Source organism: Pyrus communis, chromosome 5, assembly GCF_041283825.1.
Source record: "Pyrus communis isolate YQ-2024b chromosome 5, ASM4128382v1, whole genome shotgun sequence".
Taxonomy (NCBI): domain Eukaryota; kingdom Viridiplantae; phylum Streptophyta; class Magnoliopsida; order Rosales; family Rosaceae; genus Pyrus; species Pyrus communis.
This window is the reverse complement of record NC_142569.1, coordinates 27563305-27583811: the sequence shown is the minus strand read 5'-3', so window position 1 is coordinate 27583811 and position 20507 is coordinate 27563305. Positions and strand designations below refer to the sequence as shown.

Genomic DNA, 20507 nt, shown 5'->3' with positions numbered 1-20507 from the left:
TTGGTCCAACTGTCTTTTCCAAGATTTGATTGATTTCCCTGTCAGAAACTTCGGTTTGCCCACTTGTTTGAGGATGATAAGGTGTCGAAACATTATGTGTGACGTTGTACTTTTTGAGTAACGCCTCTATGGTCCGATTACAAAAGTGAGAACCCCCATCACTTATAATTACTCACGGCATTCCAAACTGGCAAATATGTTAGTTTTGACTAAATCTTCAACCACTTTGGAATCATTAGTGCGGGTGGCTCTTGCTTCCACCCATTTCGAAACATAATCTACAGCAAGTAAAATATAAATGAAACCATGAGAAGAACAAAAAGGACCCATGAAGTCAATTCCCTAAACATAAAAAATCTGAACATAAAATATAGGAGTCTTCAGCATTTGATCTCTTGGACCTATATTACCTATTCTTTGACAACGATCACAAGTCATGTAAAAAATTCTAGCATCCTTAAATATAGTAAGCCAATAAAATCCACATTCTAGAACTTTAAGTGTTGTTCGTTGAGTACCAAAATAACCTTCACAAGCATAAGTGTGACAGAAAGTTAAGATTGAATTGAATTCAGAATCATGCACACACCTATGAATAATTTGATCAAGGCAATATTTCCACAAATAAGGGTCATCCCACACATAAAAACGTGCCGATTTTCTTAATTTATCACATTGGTGCCTATTTATGTGTTTAGAACTTGTTTAGACACAATATAATTCACAATATCAGCATACCATGGCTCTGTAGACATCGAAATTTCGGTGAAATGAATGTTAACCAATAATTAAAATTTCAACGTTCATGTGTCACATAAATTTTACATGTAGCGTGTGACTCAACGAAAAATTGAAATAAATTGGAAAGGTCATCAAATAGGACACGTGTCAATATCTGGCAGAAATGATTTATTTCATCTGATTATTTAAATCCAAAAATCAAGTTTTAGAATTCTATAAATAGGAAGCCAAGGCATTCATTTCAGGGGGAAAGAAAGGAGAAAGAAGGGAGAAAGAAAAAAAAGAAAGAAATGAGGAATGAAGGAAAAAAAGAAAGGAAGAAAGGAAGAAGCCTTGAAACTCTAAAGCTCTCAAGCAAATCCCGAAGGATCAAGAAAGCTCTCTTCGTTCTTCGTCAAATCCTCCTTCAAGATCAAGCCCCAACAGCCCTTGAAGAACTTCCACCAACTCAAGATCAAGCCCCGACGGCCCTTGAGGAAAGTGTTCATCGTTTATCATCCATTCATCCTAAGATCAAGCCCCAACGGCCCTTTGGATCAACAACCTCAACAAATCCACACATACACTCAGTCTTCAAGATTAGGCCCAAAAGCCCTTGAAGATCCGTTCATCCATCAACCTTCAAGATCAAGCCCCGACGGCCCCTTGAAGAAATCCAGACACCCAGTCTTCAAGATTAGGCCCAAAAGCCCTTGAAGATCCGCTCATCCATCAACAACCTCAAGACATCTGTTCAGTCTTCAAGATCAAGCCCCAACGGCCCTTGAAGAGAAGTGTTCATCGTTCATCATCCATTCATCCTAAGATCAAGCCCCAACGGCCCTTTGGATCAACAACCTCAACAAATCCACACATACACTCAGTCTTCAAGATTAGGCCCAAAAGCCCTTGAAGATCCGTTCATCCATCAACCTTCAAGATCAAGCCCCGACGGCCCCTTGAAGAAATCCAGACACCCAGTCTTCAAGATTAGGCCCAAAAGCCCTTGAAGATCCGCTCATCCATCAACAACCTCAAGACATTTGTTCAGTCTTCAAGATCAAGCCCCGACGGCCCTTGAAGAGAAGTGTTCATCGTTCATCATCCGTTCATCCTAAGATCAAGCCCCAACGGCCCTTTGGATCAACAACCTCAACAAATCCACACATCCAATCAGTCTTCAAGATTAGGCCCAAAAGCCCTTGAAGATCCGCTCATCCATCAACCTTCAAGATCAAGCCCAAAAGCCCTTGAAGATCCGTTCATCAACTGTTCATCCCTAGATCAAGCCCCGACGACCCTTTGGATCAACAGCTCATCCACAAACCTACACCCTACGAAGATAGAATCAGAGGATCAAATTACAAAGAGATTGTAACCCCAAAATCATTAAACACAAAAATATATTTTGTACGCGTTATTCTTGTCTCTTGTTTCAGGAATTTTCCGTGTTTACAAATTTGGCACGCCCAGTGGGACAATCTCTACCTCTCATCTCTGTCTCTTTTCAAGATATTCAAGCACAGTCCATGGCTTCAAACAAAGAACAAGTCATGACTATCGGCACTACCTCCATTGAAAAACAGCTGGTTCAGATGAAGGAAACAATTGCAAGGCTGATAAAGACTGCAGAGGAGAAAAACTTGCAAACCGCCGGACTCATCAACCGTCTGGAGGCGCAACATGGTGTCATAGTGAAACCAAGCTCTCTTCCAACTAAGAGGACCGAAGAAGGCTTCAACCCAAATGCCTACGAACTCATGTCAAAGGCTAGGCATGACTTTGCTTCCTCTTCAAATCTTGGAAAGAAGGTTTCAAACACCGTCAACGACAAAGATCGCGACCTCACCGAGACTCAAAAGAAGTTGAAGGAGCATGATTATGGAGTTGACAACAACAAGGCTGGATTTGGCTTCACACCAAATGCACCCGTGAAGATTTCAAGCAAAGTGAAGAAAGCTAGCGCTCAACACATCAGCGTGAGCATTGAACCAGACCAAGAAGAGCCTAAACCCTCCCCTCGGACGTCGGTCTTCGATAGGATGAGCCATTCAAGCTCCAGAACTTCAGTGCTTAATCGCATTGGTGGTCAAGACCGAACCTCTGTCTTCAAGAGGCTTAACGCGCCGACATCCCAAAGCTCTGTTTTTGAAAGGTTGTTAAAGCCTAAGAAACAAAGCAACACAGTTATCTCTCCTCTGCGACGATCAGCTTCAGAAAGGTTTGAAGATAATGAGAAGCCTTTTGGAAAGAAGAAGACAACACCAAAGGAAGAAAAGCTCAATGGGTTAGGGAAAAAAGACGATGCTCGAAGCTTGATTCCTTCAAGGATGGAGCGCCAAGCAATCCTAGAGGTCGACACAAAAGGACCACTGAAGGTAAGGAGGCGCATCATCGTCCACACTGGCAAATCTTCATGCCAACAAACCCAAGAGAACGGCACTGAAGAGGAGATCCAAGATGTTTTCTACATCACGGTTCAAAAAAGTAAAGAAGACGAAAGCCCGAGGAAATACTCAGAGTCCCTACTCTTCGACCCTGATCCAAGCGGCAGTACAACCATGCAAGTCATGACCACTGGAGCAACTTCAATCGAGGAGCAGCTAGCTCAGATGAATGAAGCAATCGCAAAGCTCACACGGACTGTGGAAGAGAAGGACTTGCAGATTGCCGCACTTGTTAACCAACTAGATGCGCTGCCCGACGTGAAAGTCGACCCAAATATTGGCCTATTAAAGAAAGAAGACGATGAAGAAGATGAGCCACCAGCGGAGAAAGTTGAAGAGAAGCCGAAGCTAGACCAAGCAACGGCATTCATGGGATCTCTCTCTATCCAGCAGCTACAGGAGATGATCGCAAGCACTGTCAAGACACAGTACGAAGGAAGCTCGCATGACTCCGCACTGTACTCAAAGCCTTACTCCAAGAAGATTGATGCTTTGAAGATGCCAAGGGGTTATCAGCCCCCAAAATTCATGCAGTTCGATGGAAAAGGCAACCCGAAGCAACATGTCGCCCATTTCATTGAAACTTGCAACAATGCTAGGATAGAGGGAGACTACCTTGTCAAACAGTTCTTGCGTTCGCTGAAAAGTAACGCTTTTGACTGGTACACTGACCTCAAACCTGAGTCTATCAACAGTTGGGACCAGCTAGAAAGGGAATTCCTCAACCGTTTCTACAGCACTCGTCGTACTGTAAGCATGCTAGAGCTGACCAGTACGAAACAGTGGAAAGATGAACCTGTCATCGACTACATCAATAGATGGCGTTCATTAAGCCTGGATTGCAAAGATCGGCTTTCTGAAACCTCCGCCATTGAGATGTGCGTTCAAGGCATGCAGTGGGGACTACACTACATCCTTCAAGGCATCAAACCACGAACATTTGAGGAGTTAGCCACCCGCGCCCATGATATGGAGTTAAGCATCACCCGTCATGGGAAGAAAGAACAGATCGCCGACTACAAGAATGACAAAGTTTTGGGGCCCAAGGTGGATAAGGCTGCGTGGAAACCCACCAAGGAAGCAATGACGCTCAACACAACTCCAGTCAAAACCCATACACGAGGCAAGGCGATTCAAACCGAAGCTTTTCGTGATCAAGAGATACGTAGACGCACTTTGAAGGAGCTTGAGGAGAAGACTTATCCATTCCCCGACTCTGACGTGGTTGCCATGTTAGATGACTTGCTGGAAAAAAAGGTGATCAACCTACCTGAGTGTAAACGGCCGGAAGATATGAACCGTACTGACAGTCCAAGGTACTGTAAATTCCACCGCTTCATTAGTCATCCGACGGAAAAGTGCTTTGTGCTAAAAGATCTCATCATGAAGTTGGCTCAGAAAGGGATCATCGAGCTAGATCTTAATGATGTGGTGAAATCAAACTATACCTCCGTCACTTCTGGCTCTTTAAACTCAAAATCTTCACCTCAACCGCTGGGGGCATGCTCCAAAACCATGTCAGTCAAGTCAAGTGAAGTTGAAGGATGGACTTATGTCACTCCAAAGAAAATGCACAAGAAACATAAGTCTCCTCCACAAGTTCACCAATCGGAAAGGGGGCAAAGCAGCTACCGTCAACCTTCAAAGCTACATGAAAATGTTGAGGATGATGAAATTATGACACAAAGATCGTCCGTTGCCATTACGATGCGCGATTTCTTCCCAGAAGACTTCTTCAATCACTCAGTCAAGACTCCTTGCTATAAAGATTGCAAGGAATGCCTCTCTAAGATCGTTTGACAAACAACCAAAGCTCCTTGTCCGCACGAGCATAAAAGGCGACAACAAACGCTCCTTGCCTGCATGAGCTGAAAATGCAAACGGCACCAAGACGCTCCTCGTTCGCACGAGCCTAAAAGGCGACAACCAAAGCTCCTTGTCCGCACGAGCATAAAAGGCGACAACAAACGCTCCTGGCCCGCAAGAGCATAAACTGTGTATGGCAAAATCATCAAAAAAACCATCACTCATTTGAACTACGTTATGACTTGATCTCTTCTTTGGAAGAGTACGTAGGCAACTTGAAACTTCAAAACTTCAAGTACAGTCACATCAAAATAAATAAATAAATGTTTCATTAAAGAAAGTTAATTTTATTACAAAAGAAAAGAAAAAAAAATATACATATGTTACTATGTATTAGAAAAGAATATATATATTCACATCAAAAAAAAAAAAAAAAAAAGGGCCGGCTCCAAAACTTTTTACTCCTCTTTCCAAAGCCAGCAAGCCCAGCTACAAATCTGGGCCCAGCTCTCAAAGCCCATCGTTACTCGGCTCCAAGACTCCCAACACAATTTGCTCTTTCAGTCGCGACTTCCCGGAGCCTCAAAAACCAGAAAAAAACAATCTGCAAACAATGGCAACCGTTGATGATGGGGTAGAGATCAACAGCAAGGAGAAGGAACTGAAGCATCTACGGCTTCTGAGGGTGGCGGCGATTCAGACGCTGGTGTTCGTTTCGAGTCTGTACGATTACGCTAAGCAGAACTCTGGGCCGCTCAGATCAACGGTCGGGACTGTGGAGGGCGCTGTCACCGCCGTCATCGGTCCTGTTTACCGGAAGTTCAAGGGCGTTCCTGACGATGTCCTCGCTTTTCTCGACACCAAGGTAGACGAAGCTACAGAGCTACAGACAAGTTCGATAAGCATGCTCCACCTATGGCTAAGCAGGTTGCGAACCAAGCGCATTGTTTGATCCAGAAAGCAGCGGAGAAGGGACAGAAATTTGTAAGGGAGGCTCAAACTGGCGGTCCACGCTCAGCTATTCGGTATGCAGCTACTGAGTACAAGAACTTTGTCTTGAACCAATCTGTGAAGCTGTGGGTCGGAATCAACAAGTACCCTTCCATCCACACAGTGGCACAGAAGGCTGCACCAACCGCTGCAATCCCACTACCTCAACTACGCCGACTCCCTCGACCCTTCACCCTCAAGTACCAGCTCCCCAGCGAGGACCTCGACTCCTTAATCTCCCTCACCACCGACGAGGACCTCGACAACATGATCGACGAGTACGACGGCACGGCCAACCACAGCGGCGCTTCGTCCAAACCCTCGCGACTTCGTCTCTCTCTTTTCCCCCCACAAACTCCCCAAAGTCTTTGCCTTTCCTCTCTAATCCCAATCCAATTATGGGGAAGATCTGTTTCTCATTTGACATCTTCGCCTGCATCTCCGCCTCACACACCGTCAAACATGGTGGTGTCTCCGGCCTTGTCTATTCAGAGCCTGAGAATTCTGAAACAAGGGTTTTGTTCTACAAGCCTTTCTCTCAATTGGGTTGTTTCTAATTTTGTGAAGTAGATAAAAAACCTGAGAGATCTCTCGTGGAAAATTAGAGAGAAAATGTTGAGGATGAAGACCAAGATTACAGGGGTGTCACTGGCCGAGTTGAATGGAAGCTCAGGCGGCGGCAGAGTTGACTCGGGGCAGGGAGAGTGGGAGCTCAGACCGGGAAGAATGCTGGTTCAGAAACGGAATCCGGACTCTGATCGGAACTCGGTGCCTCCACCGACAATTCGGGTTCGGGTCAAATATGGGTCAATTTACCATGAAATCAGCATCAGCGCTCAATCTTCTTTTGGGGATTTGAAGAAAATGTTGGTTGGACCGACTGGTTTGCACCATCAAGATCAGAAATTGATATTCAAAGACAAGGGTAGGGCTTCGAAGTCCATCTCCGAAATCAGCTTGGAAGTAGACAGGCTTGCTGGCCAGGTGTCGGCTCTTGAATCAATTATCAGTAAAGGTAAAAATATTGCAGAGCAAGATGTGCTTGTTCTGATTGAGCAATTGATGAACCAGTTGCTTAAGTTAGACGGGATCATGGGAGACGGAGAAGGCGATGTGCAATGGTTGTTGTTAGTGGCTGTGCTCAGTGATGGTAATGGTGGAGCTTTGGATTCCAGAGGTTCATCTTCCATGGTAGAACAAGAAGAATAGCTTCTTCCTCTGTCTCCTAGCCGCTACCAATAACCTCAAGCTCGTCACTCTAGCCGTCGTGATCAAAATCGGCGAAGAACTTCAGTGACCGCTGTCAAACGACTAGCCGATCGCGAAGCTCGACGTTTTGCACTACTTCAAGCTCTGGCTGCTTCTGCACTTCCGCCATGGCTGCTGCCTTTGAATGTGATCAACAAAATCAAAGTTTGTCAACTCACACCCAAAGATCTCATCCGTCTGCTTGCCTCTGCTGCTGCCTTTGAATGTGATTGACAAAATCAAAGTTTGTCAACTCACACCCAAAGATCTCATCCGTCTGCTTGCCTCTGCTGCTGCCTTTGAATGTGATTGACAAAATCAAAGTTTGTCAATTCACACCCAAAGATCTCCTCCGTCTTCTCTCGGACTCGGCCTGGGTTTTCACCCACAAACTCAGCCTTGCAGATCACCATATAAAGAAAAAAAAAAATGATGGAATCTGGATGGACAGCACCATCCCAACAAAATATATATATATATATATATATATATATATATATATATATATATAATAAAAACAATGATGGTGCTTCTGGAACCATGTGCAAAAAGAAAAAAAAAAAAAATATATATATATATAATAAAAAGAAAGAAAAAAACAATGGTGGTGCTTCTGGCACCATCTGAAATATATATATATATAAATGAATGGTGGATCAGCGCCACCGAAAGCAAAGAAAAGAATAAAAACAAATATATATATAATAAATTAAAATAAAAAAGGAATGATGATGGACGGTGATGTATATGTTTTATCTGTATTTAACACAATACACTGAATAAAATAAAGCATGTCCATTAATCTCCAAAAAATTACAAGTGTGTACAAAAAAAAAAAAAAAAAAAAAAAAAAAAAAAAAAAAAAGATGGAGCTTTCACAAAGGATGTTCACGTGAAGCCCCACTACTTGGCAGAACTCCAGGAGCGGGAGGCATCGAAGATAGAGCATTTGAGGCCTCAATACTTGGCCAAACGCTGGAAGACCAAGGAAAAAGGTGCCTTTGGAGGAAAGACGAAAACCTTTGACGGTCACTTTGAATCCGACCTTCAGACTCTTGCAGCTCATCAAGCTTCCTCTTCATGCCCGTCGAATAGTTGTTTGCAAGCACGTGCAAACTTCTATTCTCATACTTCAGCTGCTTGATCTCTTGCTTGAGACTTTCCACCTCTGCCATCAACGATTCAACCTGACGGGAGCGAGCAAGTAGGCGTTGGCCCATGTTGGACACAGAGCCTGCACACTGAACGCTGAGAGTTAGGGACTCTTGAACGGCCAACTCATCGAACCGTCCTGACAGCAGCCTACTATCTTTTGGAGTGAGGAGGTTCCTAGCTACTATTGTAGCTGTTGTGGCGTCCTGCATCACGGAGTCTTCACCTGTAAGAGGACCGTTAGAAGATAAGAAAGAAGGGCGCCATACGTTACCTTGACGCGGCGCGCCCGTATCACTGCTGAGACTCAATTCTAAGCTAAGGTTCGATGGGTTTGCCATTTTGCAAAAGTGTTCAAAGAGAAGGGGTGGATGGAGTTAAATTCTCAAAAGGCCGGAGACGATTTTCAAGAATGGGCAACTTTCAGAGTGTGTATGTTGGAGTGATCGATACCTCTGTAAAAAGCCAAGCGACACGACCACCGATTCAAAAATCCGGATTTTCCTGCGTGAAGTTCGGCGACGCGTTCGCGGCTTTTCAGAAAACGCGTTCAACTTTGTCAAAAGATATCTGACAAAGTCGAGAACACGTGGAGGCCATCATCGCAACTACACGTCTTTAGCCGACAAGCGCAAAGTTCGGCGACGCTTTCTCTGCTTTTCAGAAAACGTGTGCAACTTTGTCAAAAGTGGCGCTCGTTCAGAAATCGAAGAGGCGTCGTTCAGATATCAAAGAGACGTTTGTCGACAAGGGTAAAAGAACGGTACCACCACTTGCTATTAAGAAATCCCTATATGTGTCGTCCTTCGTCTCTTATGGCAAGGCAGACCTGAAGAAAATGCCCAACTCTTCCTCACCTCTGAGGGCGCACTCCCAGCAAAGCCTCTTGAAATACACAATTCTTCTTCTTCCTTTGAGAAAACCTATTCAACCTTTAAAGATACCAGATGCCTGGAGTACAGATGACCCAGGAGGAAACGATAGATTGAAGCATGTGCTGATTCATTCACCGCTTCTTCAAAAGCAAAGGTATCTCATATCATCAAGGGCGAAAGCAAAAGTATCTCATATCATGCTTTTTCCCTATCTTTTCCTTTGCCCTTGTTCTCACCTGCCAAGACAAGGACAGAGAAAGCAATATGTCGGAACTTCCACTCAAACTTGCGCTACCACCAAGAAGTGATGGTCCATTCAAATGTAAGGTTTGCATTCAACTCCTGCATCAGAGGACAAATACTACAAGAGAAGATGCCAAACCTGCATAAGGAAATACCACTTCTGCAAAGGGAGCAAGTAAGGCAAGTGAAAATGATACATCGAAGCATGTGGAGACAAGCACAACAAATATATGTGCTGATTCATTCGCTGCTTCTTTGAAAGCAAAGGTATCTCATATCATGCTTTTTCCCTGTCTTTTCCTTTGTCCTTGTTCTTACTCGCATGGCAAAGTGAAAGAAGTAATCAGCCGGCACTTGGAGTCAGTCTTCCGATCTGGAACCGACTGCCTGGAATCTATTCCCTGGTTGCTTACCTAGCGTTGCTCTCGAGTAGTCATCTTCAACGGTTGATACACTGCCAGAGAAAGGACAAGGAAACTTCAATTTTTCCAATTCGTATTGAATACGAATTGGAAAGATTGAACAAAGAAACAGGTCAGCACCTCCACCTCGTACTTGCCTGCCATATCCTGAAACCGCTCGTAGACTTTCGGGGGGAGACCAAAAGAATCCTGCTGCCCAGTTCAAGAGTAGCACAAAGGAAAATCAACGAGCGGAGGAGACCAGAAGAATCTTCCAGCCCAGTTCAAGATCAAGCCTCAATGGCCCTTGAAGAAATCACAAGTCCGATTCAAAATCAAGTGTTCACCACCCTTGAATCAAATTCAACTCCAGATAAAAGGAGTAAGTTCAGACCTTCGGAGGAGACCAAAAGAATCTTCCAGCCCAGTTCAAGATTAAGCTTGTGGAAAATCAACGATTGGAGGAAACCAGAAAATCTTCCAGTCGAACTCAAGATCAAGCCTCGATGGCCCTTGAAGAAATTTCCAGCTCAATTCAAGATCAAGCCTCGACGGCCCTTGGGTTGACATCTACATTAAGGGACTTCAAAACACATCTTCTACACATGACAAGCACATGTCAACGACGCGCCTTGAAGTGGGGGCATTTGTAGACATCGAAATTTCGGTGAAATGAATGTTAACCAATAATTAAAATTTCAACGTTCACGTGTCACATAAATTTTACATGTAGCGTGTAACTTAACGAAAAATTGAAATAAATTGGAAAGGTCATCAAATAGGACACGTGTCAATATCTGGCAGAAATGATTTATTTCATCTGATTATTTAAATCCAAAAATCAAGTTTTAGAATTCTATAAATAGGAAGCCAAGGCATTCATTTCAGGGGGAAAGAAAGGAGAAAGAAGGGAGAAAGAAAAAAAAGAAAGGAAGGAGGAAGGAAGGAAAAAAAGAAAGGAAGAAAGGAAGAAGCCTTGAAACTCTAAAGCTCTCAAGCAAATCCCGAAGGATCAAGAAAGCTCTCTTCGTTCTTCGTCAAATCCTCCTTCAAGATCAAGCCCCAACAGCCCTTGAAGAACTTCCACCAACTCAAGATCAAGCCCCGACGGCCCTTGAGGAAAGTGTTCATCGTTCATCATCCATTCATCCTAAGATCAAGCCCCAACGGCCCTTTGGATCAACAACCTCAACAAATCCACACATACACTCAGTCTTCAAGATTAGGCCCAAAAGCCCTTGAAGATCCGTTCATCCATCAACCTTCAAGATCAAGCCCCGACGGCCCTTTGAAGAAATCCAGACACCCAGTCTTCAAGATTAGGCCCAAAAGCCCTTGAAGATCCGCTCATCCATCAACAACCTCAAGACATCTGTTCAGTCTTCAAGATCAAGCCCCGACGACCCTTGAAGAGAAGTGTTCATCGTTCATCATCCATTCATCCTAAGATCAAGCCCCAACGGCCCTTTGGATCAACAACCTCAACAAATCCACACATACACTCAGTCTTCAAGATTAGGCCCAAAAGCCCTTGAAGATCCGTTCATCCATCAACCTTCAAGATCAAGCCCCGACGGCCCCTTGAAGAAATCCAGACACCCAGTCTTCAAGATTAGGCCCAAAAGCCCTTGAAGATCCGCTCATCCATCAACAACCTCAAGACATCTGTTCAGTCTTCAAGATCAAGCCCCGACGGCCCTTGAAGAGAAGTGTTCATCGTTCATCATCCGTTCATCCTAAGATCAAGCCCCAACGGCCCTTTGGATCAACAACCTCAACAAATCCACACATCCAATCAGTCTTCAAGATTAGGCCCAAAAGCCCTTGAAGATCCGCTCATCCATCAACCTTCAAGATCAAGCCCAAAAGCCCTTGAAGATCCGTTCATCAACTGTTCATCCCTAGATCAAGCCCCGACGGCCCTTTGGATCAACAGCTCATCCACAAACCTACACCCTACGAAGATAGAATCAGATGATCAAATTACAAAGAGATTGTAACCCCAAAATCATTAAACACAAAAATATATTTTGTACGCGTTATTCTTGTCTCTTGTTTCAGGAATTTTCCGTGTTTACAGGCTCACTAACCTTAATGGTCAACAGCTGTTCATCTCGGAATGCCTCTGGGATAGGTAATGGTACTTCGTCATGTACCAAATGACTCAAATGGTCAGCTACTACATTCTTGCTTCTTTTTTTGTCTCGGATTTCCACGTCAAACTCGTGGAGAAGAAGCATCCAGCGAATAAGCCTTGGCTTAGCTTCCTTCTTCATAAGTAAGTACTTCAAAGCTACGTGGTATGAGTAAATTATAACTTTAGTTCCAAGTAAATAAGGAACTAACAACAGGCGGCAAAGCCAGCCATAGAATATAAAGTGCGGAAGTAAAACATAAAATAGCAGCAGGAGGCATAGCCGTCCATATAATTTAAAGTGCAGAAATAAAACATATAAAGACAGAGTAGCATATCAAAATAATGAATTAAACGTAATGATGCAAGTATATTTGGAAAATAAGTTTTATTGAAAACTTACTGCAATGCAGATAACAAACAGGTATTGCCTAATGGCAGATGAAACAAGTAAACAAAGAGATGGAGCTCGCAGGCATCCTGAATAATATGTATGTATTACAAGTGTTTGAATAATCTCAGAGAGATATGGTTGAACTGAGTTCTTGAAGTTAAAAACTTATTCCCTTTCTGAAGATGAATCCTCGTTATATAGAGCGAGGAGGTTGAATGAGACTTGTCCAAATGATCCGGGAATCCCGCTGTCTGCTAAAGCCGGGTGAAAGAATAGTGAAGATGCTTTGATTCTTTTACAAAAGTTAAATGAATAGTGACCTTTTTGTTTTTCACTATTGTGAATAGTGACCTTTTTGTTTTCACTATTGTGAATAGTAACCTTTTTGTTTTTCACTATTGAAGAATAATGCTTTGTCTTTTGCGGAAGAGATGAAAACAGCTACTGCTGATGATGTTGCTGGGCTGACACAATCACAAGGGCAAATATTGCTTTTCAGATATCAAATGGGTCCTGGGCATCTTGAAAATCTGCTTGATCAGCCCATTTGGCGGGAAGCTGAGACGAGGCATCAGAATTATCTGAATCTGAGTCTGAACCTTTTTTCCTTTGCAGCAATGCTGCTTCCGCCATTAGCAGCTGAGCCATATCCAGCAGTTGGGTAGTTTTTTCTTTCTTTGAACTGGAGGACTTGGCTGACTTGGAAATTCCTTTGAGAGAGGAAGATGGACTAATGTCTGATAAGGACTGAACTGGTTCCTGAGCTTTTGGTAATTCAGGAAATTGCTGATGAACTGGCAAAGCTTGTGAGGACGAAGATGAAACTTTGATTGGCAGTGCCTGAAAAGATGCCTGGGGAAATTCCACTTTTACAAGATCAATAATTTTTTGGTGGTTGAATTTATCCCACCATTTTACCCATCTGGTTCTGTAAATACCACCGGTGTCCATTTCAAAGTTCCATTTGAGAATCCATGGGATCTTGTACTTGGCCATGAGCAGTGAAAAAATAGTAACTCTGTTGTCGAAACGACTTCTGTCAAAACTGGGCTGGAAGTTGTTTGTGAGAACATGACGAAGGTCATCTGGAATGATGGAAGAGCTTGGGCCATGGGAAGCCCACCAATCTGGAAACCATGCAGGAAACCGCAATCTGAAATTCTTATCAAAAGTTATGAACCATGAATGACTAAAGTCTTCTGTCTGGTGGAGAAAAATGTTGGTCCATGCTTGGATATAATCATAGTAATTGTAATGATTGTTTGGGATGAGAACATGCTGAGTATGAAGGGGTTTTGTGTGAAAAAGGGGAATTCCCCATTCGAGTTCGGTAAGGAATTTTCCAATATGGAGTGAATGATACAATATTTTGTTTTGGTGAGTGGTACTGTAAATTGGCTTAATAGCAATGCTTTCTGTTTCTGAAAGGATAGCCTGGTAATATTTTAGGCTTTTGTAGGATTCAGTTGGTAAGAAATGAAAATTTGGTGGAAGGAGTAATTTGGCAATGCGCTCTGGGGGTTGGTTTTTGTCAATGTGAAGAGGGATGCTAAAAAGCTTTTCTGAATGAGGGTTCTGGACATATGGTGATGTTTTAGCATAGCTAGGTGTTTTTGGTTGTGAGGGAGCTGGAGAACGAACTGATGAGTAAGGATCATAAGGGGTGGCTAAGGCCGTTTGGTAATTTGGTCGGATATTTCCTACTGTTGATCCTAAGGGAGTAAATCTGTTTGTAATGGCGAGGGCCGATGAAGAGTCGGGAATAGACTCTTGTTTTACTGGTGCTGGGGTTTGGGTAAGGGTGGCTGGGAGCCTTCGTTGCTGAGTAGGATTAGTACCCATTCTTCCCCTGCAAAAATTCTCTGGTTAGAAAATCTGGTATGCAATTCTGGCTGCCTTTAATGTATTCAATTTCAAAATCAAAAATACTTAATATGGCTTGCCAGCGTGCAAAAATCTGTTTTGATGCAATATTTTGAACATCTTTTTGTAAAACATGTTTGGCAGATTTGCAATCAACACGTACTAAAAATTTTTGATTTAATAAATCATCTTGGAATTTGCTAATGCATAATACAATTGATAAAATCTCTTTTTTAATAGTACTATAGTTACTTTGAGCCGGATTCCAAATTCCTGAATGGAAACGAACAATTTGTTCAGGAGATTCGGAAGAAGTTTTCTGTTTGAGGATACCTCCATAACCGATATCGGATGCGTCGGTTTCGACTATTTTGAGAGAGTCGGGAGTTGGAATGCCAAGGCAAGGCAAAGTCTTGACATGATTTTTGATCTGTTTGACAATGGAAGTATGATTTTGTGACCATGATGGAGGATTTTCCTTAAGACGATCAAACAAGGGCTTACATTGTTGACGCAGATGAGGATAAAATTCTGAAACATAATTGAGGGATCCAAGGAATCTTTGAAGCTGGGTTTTATCAATAATTTGATCTGGAAATTTATCAGCGAACTGGATGACTCGATCAATTGGTTGGATGGTAGACCTGTAAATATGGTATCCTAAAAATCTAACTTTGGTTTGAAATAACTTAATCTTAGATGCCGAAACAACTAACCCATTGGACCTAATGATCCTAACAAATGCATGCAAATGCTTCCAATGCTCTTCTATTGATTTTGAGAAAATTAATACATCATCAATATAAACAATCGAAAAATGGCTGTATTGATTGAAAATTTCATTCATGATATTTTGAAATTCACTTGGTGCGTTTTTCAAGCCGAAGGGCATTACATTCCACTCATAGTGTCCGAAAGGAGTTACAAAAGCAGTTTTGTATTTATCAGATTCATGAATTTGAATTTGCCAAAAGCCTGATTTCATATCAAATTTAGAAAAAACAGTTGCTTGAGAAAGTCTTTTTATCAAATCTCTTTTGTTGGGAATTGGATATCGGATCCATTCTAAAACATCATTCAAGGGTTTGTAGTTAATAACTAATCGTGGAACGCCGCGTTCTAATTCTGCATTTTTCTGGACATAAAAAGCAGGGCAAGACCATGGAGATTTGCTTTTACGGATAATTCCTTTTTCTAAAAGTTGATTAATTTCAGTTTTACAAAACTCTAAAACTTCTTGATTCATTTGAATTGGTCGTGCTTTTGTGGGGATTTTTGACTCAATAAAATCTTTAATATAAGGTAGTTTAACAATATGTTGTTTTCTGTGCCAAAAAGCATTTGGAAGATCGGAACAAATTTCTTTAGTAAGCTTATCGGAAAACTGACGAATAGCATTTAACAAAGATTTGTTCGTCAACTGTTCTTCAATTCTTTTGTGAATAATTTCTTCTTGTAGAAATGCAATTTGTTGGGATTTTGCAGTAATCTGGTTAAGGGTTTTTGAAACATTATCTTTTTGAAGTTGTTTTAACTTTTTAAGATCTGTTTCCATGCAAAATTCAAAAGTAATTTTTTGGCCAAAAACCTTGGTAGAAATACAGTTATGATGAACTTTGAAAGGATAAATTAATGCAATGAAAGGGAGTCCCAAAATGACTGGATCAGAAATATTCTTGATCAAAACAAATGGAGTTTTAAAACAAATATTTTGTTGACAAACATGGGCTTTGGGAATTTCATATTTTAATTTCATCGGGGATTGATTTGCAGCGCTAAGTGTTTCCGTGGACTTGTGAAAATATTTAGTAGGTATTAACCCTTCTTGAATGCAATTTAAATCTGCACCTGAATCAATTAAAGCGATGGTTTCTAAATGAAAATCTTCGATTACTATCGTAACTTTAGAATACCATTTTCGAATTCTTATTTTGTCTAAAAGACATAAAACAAGTTCTTTTGAAGAAGAAGATTTAGCTGAGTGAGCGTCGGAATCGGAATTTGAGGAAGAACCATTTTGTTCTTGGACGAGTTCTTGCGTTCGTACTCTACTGAGGTGTGAACGAATCTCGGTATTTTCGGATTTTAAAAACTTAATTTCCGATTTGATTTGGTTAACTTCTTTTTGCAGATCTTTGAGGGTGATCTCCTTTTTTGGTTTATTAAAACGTTCCAAAGTGGTACTGAGAGAAATCTTTTGAGAAGAAGTTTGACTAGTGTCAGGTTCATGGGAAGAAATCAAATTTTTGAGTTTTTTCAAATAAAAAGATTTTAAATCAGGGTCATCGACTTTACTAATTAATTCCATTAAAAACTCTTCTTGTTCTTCTTGCTTATTAAGCACTGAAATTTTATTACAACAAGTGTCCGTGCACCCAAACTTAATGTTTGGCGAGGAGACGTCGCTAGAACTGCTAGAGTCGGAGACGGAAAAATCGGGATTTTTATCAGATTGACTAGAGTCGGTATTTCTAATTTCTAAAGCCTGGATAAGTTGAACCTTCTCTTCTTCAGAGATTTTTAGTTGGTTAATAACCTTTTTAACCTTGCATTCATTTGCATAATGACCAAATTTACCACACTTGTAACACTTTCCCCTTTTATTTTGAAAATCCTTTTTAGACTTTCGAAAAGGTTTTTTGTTTGAAGATGGTTTTTCATAAAATTTATTTGTTTGAAAAGGTTTGTTGGAAGATCTTTTGTTTTTATAAAATCTGGATTGATGTTTAGAAAACTTGCTGGTTTGTTGAGCTTTTTTCTTTTTACTCGAAGGAGCGATTGGAGGTAAACCATATTGTTCACAAAATGTTCCAAGTTCGTATTTAGCAATAGATTTATCTTTATGAACTTGTTTTGAAATCTTCATGTCGATACACATTTTCAATCCTTCCTTTTGAATAACATTAACTATGTTACCATAAGTAAGGGTATGATAAGGTATGACACCTTCTTCATTTACTAAAACATTTCGAATTTTGTGAGCAAAAAGATTTGGTAAACCATTGATAAATTTTTCTTTCCAAAAAGGTTGATTACTATCTTCTCGAAGCATAACTCTGGATATGAAAACATCTTTATACCATCTGAAATCACTTAAAGTTGGACACCTTAAATTACTCAGTTGGTCGTGAATACGCGTAGTAACGTTGCTGGGTGTTCCTATAAAGTGTTCTATAATCGTATAAAGTAAAGTATTTACTCCGTCGGGTATTCCCTGTCCTATCGTTTCGTCAAAAATGGGAAATCCTTCCTCATCTTTTTTGACCACAAAGCGTATTTCATCTCTGGACTGAGAAGTTAAGTGCTTCTCCCACCAAGAATGAAGCATTCCAGTGAAACCAGTGACGAGAAGATCAACGATTTGTGTTTGTGTAAAATTGTGATTTGAAATGTAGCTATTAGCAACCATGGACATGTGTTGAAGTTTGTTCAAAAGTTCTTGTTCGGATAAGCCATCGATGTTCCACTCATAAAGTTTGTCGGCTGAAACTGAAAATTGATTTTGAATATTTCGTTCTTCAAATTGAAGGTCAGGAGGAGTTGGCCTGGGATACCAGTTTTTTGTGAGAGAAGTAGGGTTGACTGGATGAGTACGAATACGTTTTAAATCAAAAGTTGGTTGAAGATCAATGTTTTGAAAAATATTTTCAATATTTTGGATAGCAGAACTAGTTTCCGTGTCCTGAGAAGAATCAGAAGTATTTTCTTCTTCGACAGAAACATCATTGTTTTGCAAAACATTAACAACTTTTTCTTTTTTGAGCTCAGTGAGCATATGATCAATTTTTTGTAAAGTAGTCATGGATTTTAAAGCAGTGGAACTTGAAGCAGTATCAGTAAAATTTACTAATGGTTTTTCTTTTGGAGAAGATTTTGGTTGAGACAATTTGTCGATTTTGGTTTCAATTTTGTCTAACTGTTTTCCAATAGTATGAAGACTTTGGTTTGTAAAATTGTTCTGTTCAATGACAGGTTTAAAACCAGAATCTTCTTTTGGAATTTTGAAAGGGGTTGCGGGGATGTTGGTATTACCAGTGGAAATCAAAATAGTTTCTTTGGGAGGATGACTGGAGGAAATCAAAGTTTTGTCTTCCTTAACCCAATTTTCTTTGGTAACAACCGTAACTTTATTTTTGGTTTCATAATGTTTTTCAATGAAATCAAAGAAAGATATTTCAAATTGGTATTGTTCTACAAAAGCTTTCCATTCGGCATATATGGCTAGCTTTTCTTCATCACAATACTTTTTTCTAAAAATATTTCTTTTGGGAATATTTTCCTCAGAAGCGATGTCAGCTTTAAGCTTCCTCCATCGTATTTTATGTGGTTTGTTTAAAACAAGTAATTGGTGATTCACCGATGTTGTTTCAAAATCAGAAGGAGTTGGAGAAGTGGGTTCTTCTTGGTTTGGAGGATGATAAACAGGATGTGCAACTTGTGAAGAAGTGTCGACATACTTTAATTTGAGTAAATCATTGACTAGATCTTGTTGTGCAGCTTCCTGCTCTTTTAACTTTTTGTTTACTAAAGATTTGATCAAATCTTGATCTCGACCCAGTCTATCGGTTGACGTGGATCCAGAAAAAGACTGTCTGCTAGGAGTAAAAGATTTGTGTGACAAAACTGATTCACAAGATTTTCTTGCTGGACGATCAAAATTGATTTTAACTGTGCCGTCAAAATATTGTTCAATGTTGTCAAGATTAACGAGGCTGTTTTGAACGGAAACCGACTTACTTTCATTAATTAAACACCAATCTGAGGGGAGACTGATGTCTGACCACCTAATGGTTCTTGGTACTCTAATGTTTGCGCTTTCTTGGGTTGTTTGGATTAAAAGAGTGTGGTCGCGAGGACTTTTGTTCAAAGCTTGAAAATTCATGTTTGTGCCAGTGACTTTGTAATAAATTCTAAAAATAAGTGCCAAAGGTTGTGTTCCTTCCAGGACTTGGTACCCGGAGGTTTTGATATTAAGAGTAAGAGCTTTTAAAACATGTGGGTCTGAAAGACTTATTGTGAGATCTGGAAAACAATCAAAATGGATAGGTCCGTTATAAAGACTTGATTCAATCATTCCAAGAATACTATCGTTAAAATCAGTAAATCGGGCGTCACGAAGACATAAAAGAATAGACGTATTAAGGCCTTTTCGTGTTAAAGGTTTAACAGCGATTTGAACTAAACCAATGTGAAGATAGTTATGACCGTTTTTGCGATGCGCTTTGATTTGTTCTGGAGAAAATAATTGACAAGTCTCATGTTCTTTGCTAAGAGCATAAGCCTTCTCAACTGTTTTGACGTGATGTTCGGATTTAAAAGAGGTCAAAGACCATTTTTTCTTGTAAATATTTTGGGTTGAAACTTTTGGAATGTTCCAGTCGGAAAAATCAATACTTTCGTCTGTTTGAAAATCCAATTTTTGTTCTTCATTGACAATGTCAGGTATAGTTCCTAAGGTGGATCTAGAGCTAGTGCTGGCCATTGAACTAGATCTAAATAATCTACTCATGAAATGCACAAAACAAGTATACTATATGCAAGACTTAAAAGATTCACCTTCCTCGTATGTCTAGACTCTTCCCCCGCTCATGCGCTCCGCTCATGCCTCTCCTGGGACTTATTGTTTGGACCACGTCTTACTGTTTGGCTGGAAGAAAGAAGAACTGAGGACCGACGATTAAGAAATGCAGATAAGATACAAGTATGTAAATAGCAATGAACAGATTAGATAGATGCTAATGCAATTACCAACCACTTGGTCTTTATAACCGCTCGTAGACTTTCGGGGGGAGACCAAAAGAATCCTGCTGCCCAGTTCAAGAGTAGCACAAAGGAAAATCAACGAGCGGAGGAGACCAGAAGAATCCTCCAGCCCAGTTCAAGATCAAGCCTCAATGGCCCTTGAAGAAATCACAAGTCCGATTCAAAATCAAGTGTTCACCACCCTTGAATCAAATTCAACTCCAGATAAAAGGAGTAAGTTCAGACCTTCGGAGGAGACCAAAAGAATCTTCCAGCCCAGTTCAAGATTAAGCTTGTGGAAAATCAACGATTGGAGGAAACCAGAAAATCTTCCAGTCGAACTCAAGATCAAGCCTCGATGGCCCTTGAAGAAATTTCCAGCTCAATTCAAGATCAAGCCTCGACGGCCCTTGGGTTGACATCTACATTAAGGGACTTCAAAACACATCTTCTACACATGACAAGCACATGTCAACGACGCGCCTTGAAGTG

At 40.9% G+C, this 20507-nt stretch overlaps 1 protein-coding gene and 2 pseudogenes across 1 annotated transcript; 2 read left to right on the top strand and 1 right to left on the bottom strand.

Annotated features, from left to right (window-relative positions):
• The first annotated feature begins 5518 nt into the window (after window positions 1-5518).
• On the top strand, window positions 5519-6533 carry LOC148697057 (REF/SRPP-like protein At1g67360 pseudogene; annotated as a pseudogene).
• Window positions 6459-7236, top strand: LOC148697056 (BAG family molecular chaperone regulator 1 pseudogene; annotated as a pseudogene).
• Window positions 7237-12905: 5669 nt separating this feature from the next.
• Window positions 12906-19969, bottom strand: LOC148697055 (uncharacterized). The gene is made up of 2 exons (XM_088693435.1): window positions 19830-19969; window positions 12906-14259 (listed from the first exon to the last, which is right to left on the bottom strand). The coding sequence occupies exons 1-2, from the start codon at window positions 19874-19876 to the stop codon at window positions 12906-12908; spliced, it is 1401 nt and encodes a 466-aa protein (XP_088549561.1). The 5' UTR covers window positions 19877-19969.
• Between the last annotated feature and the right edge of the window lie 538 nt (window positions 19970-20507).

Bases quoted from the DNA above. Each gene is read 5' to 3' on its own strand.
- LOC148697055 (XM_088693435.1), bottom strand. From the start codon at position 19,876: ATGAGCGGAGCGCATGAGCGGGGGAAGAGTCTAGACATACGAGGAAG. The intron at 14,260-19,829 runs GTGAATCTTTTA...GAATTTTTGCAG, and splicing joins AGTCTAGACATACGAGGAAG to GGGAAGAATGGGTACTAATC.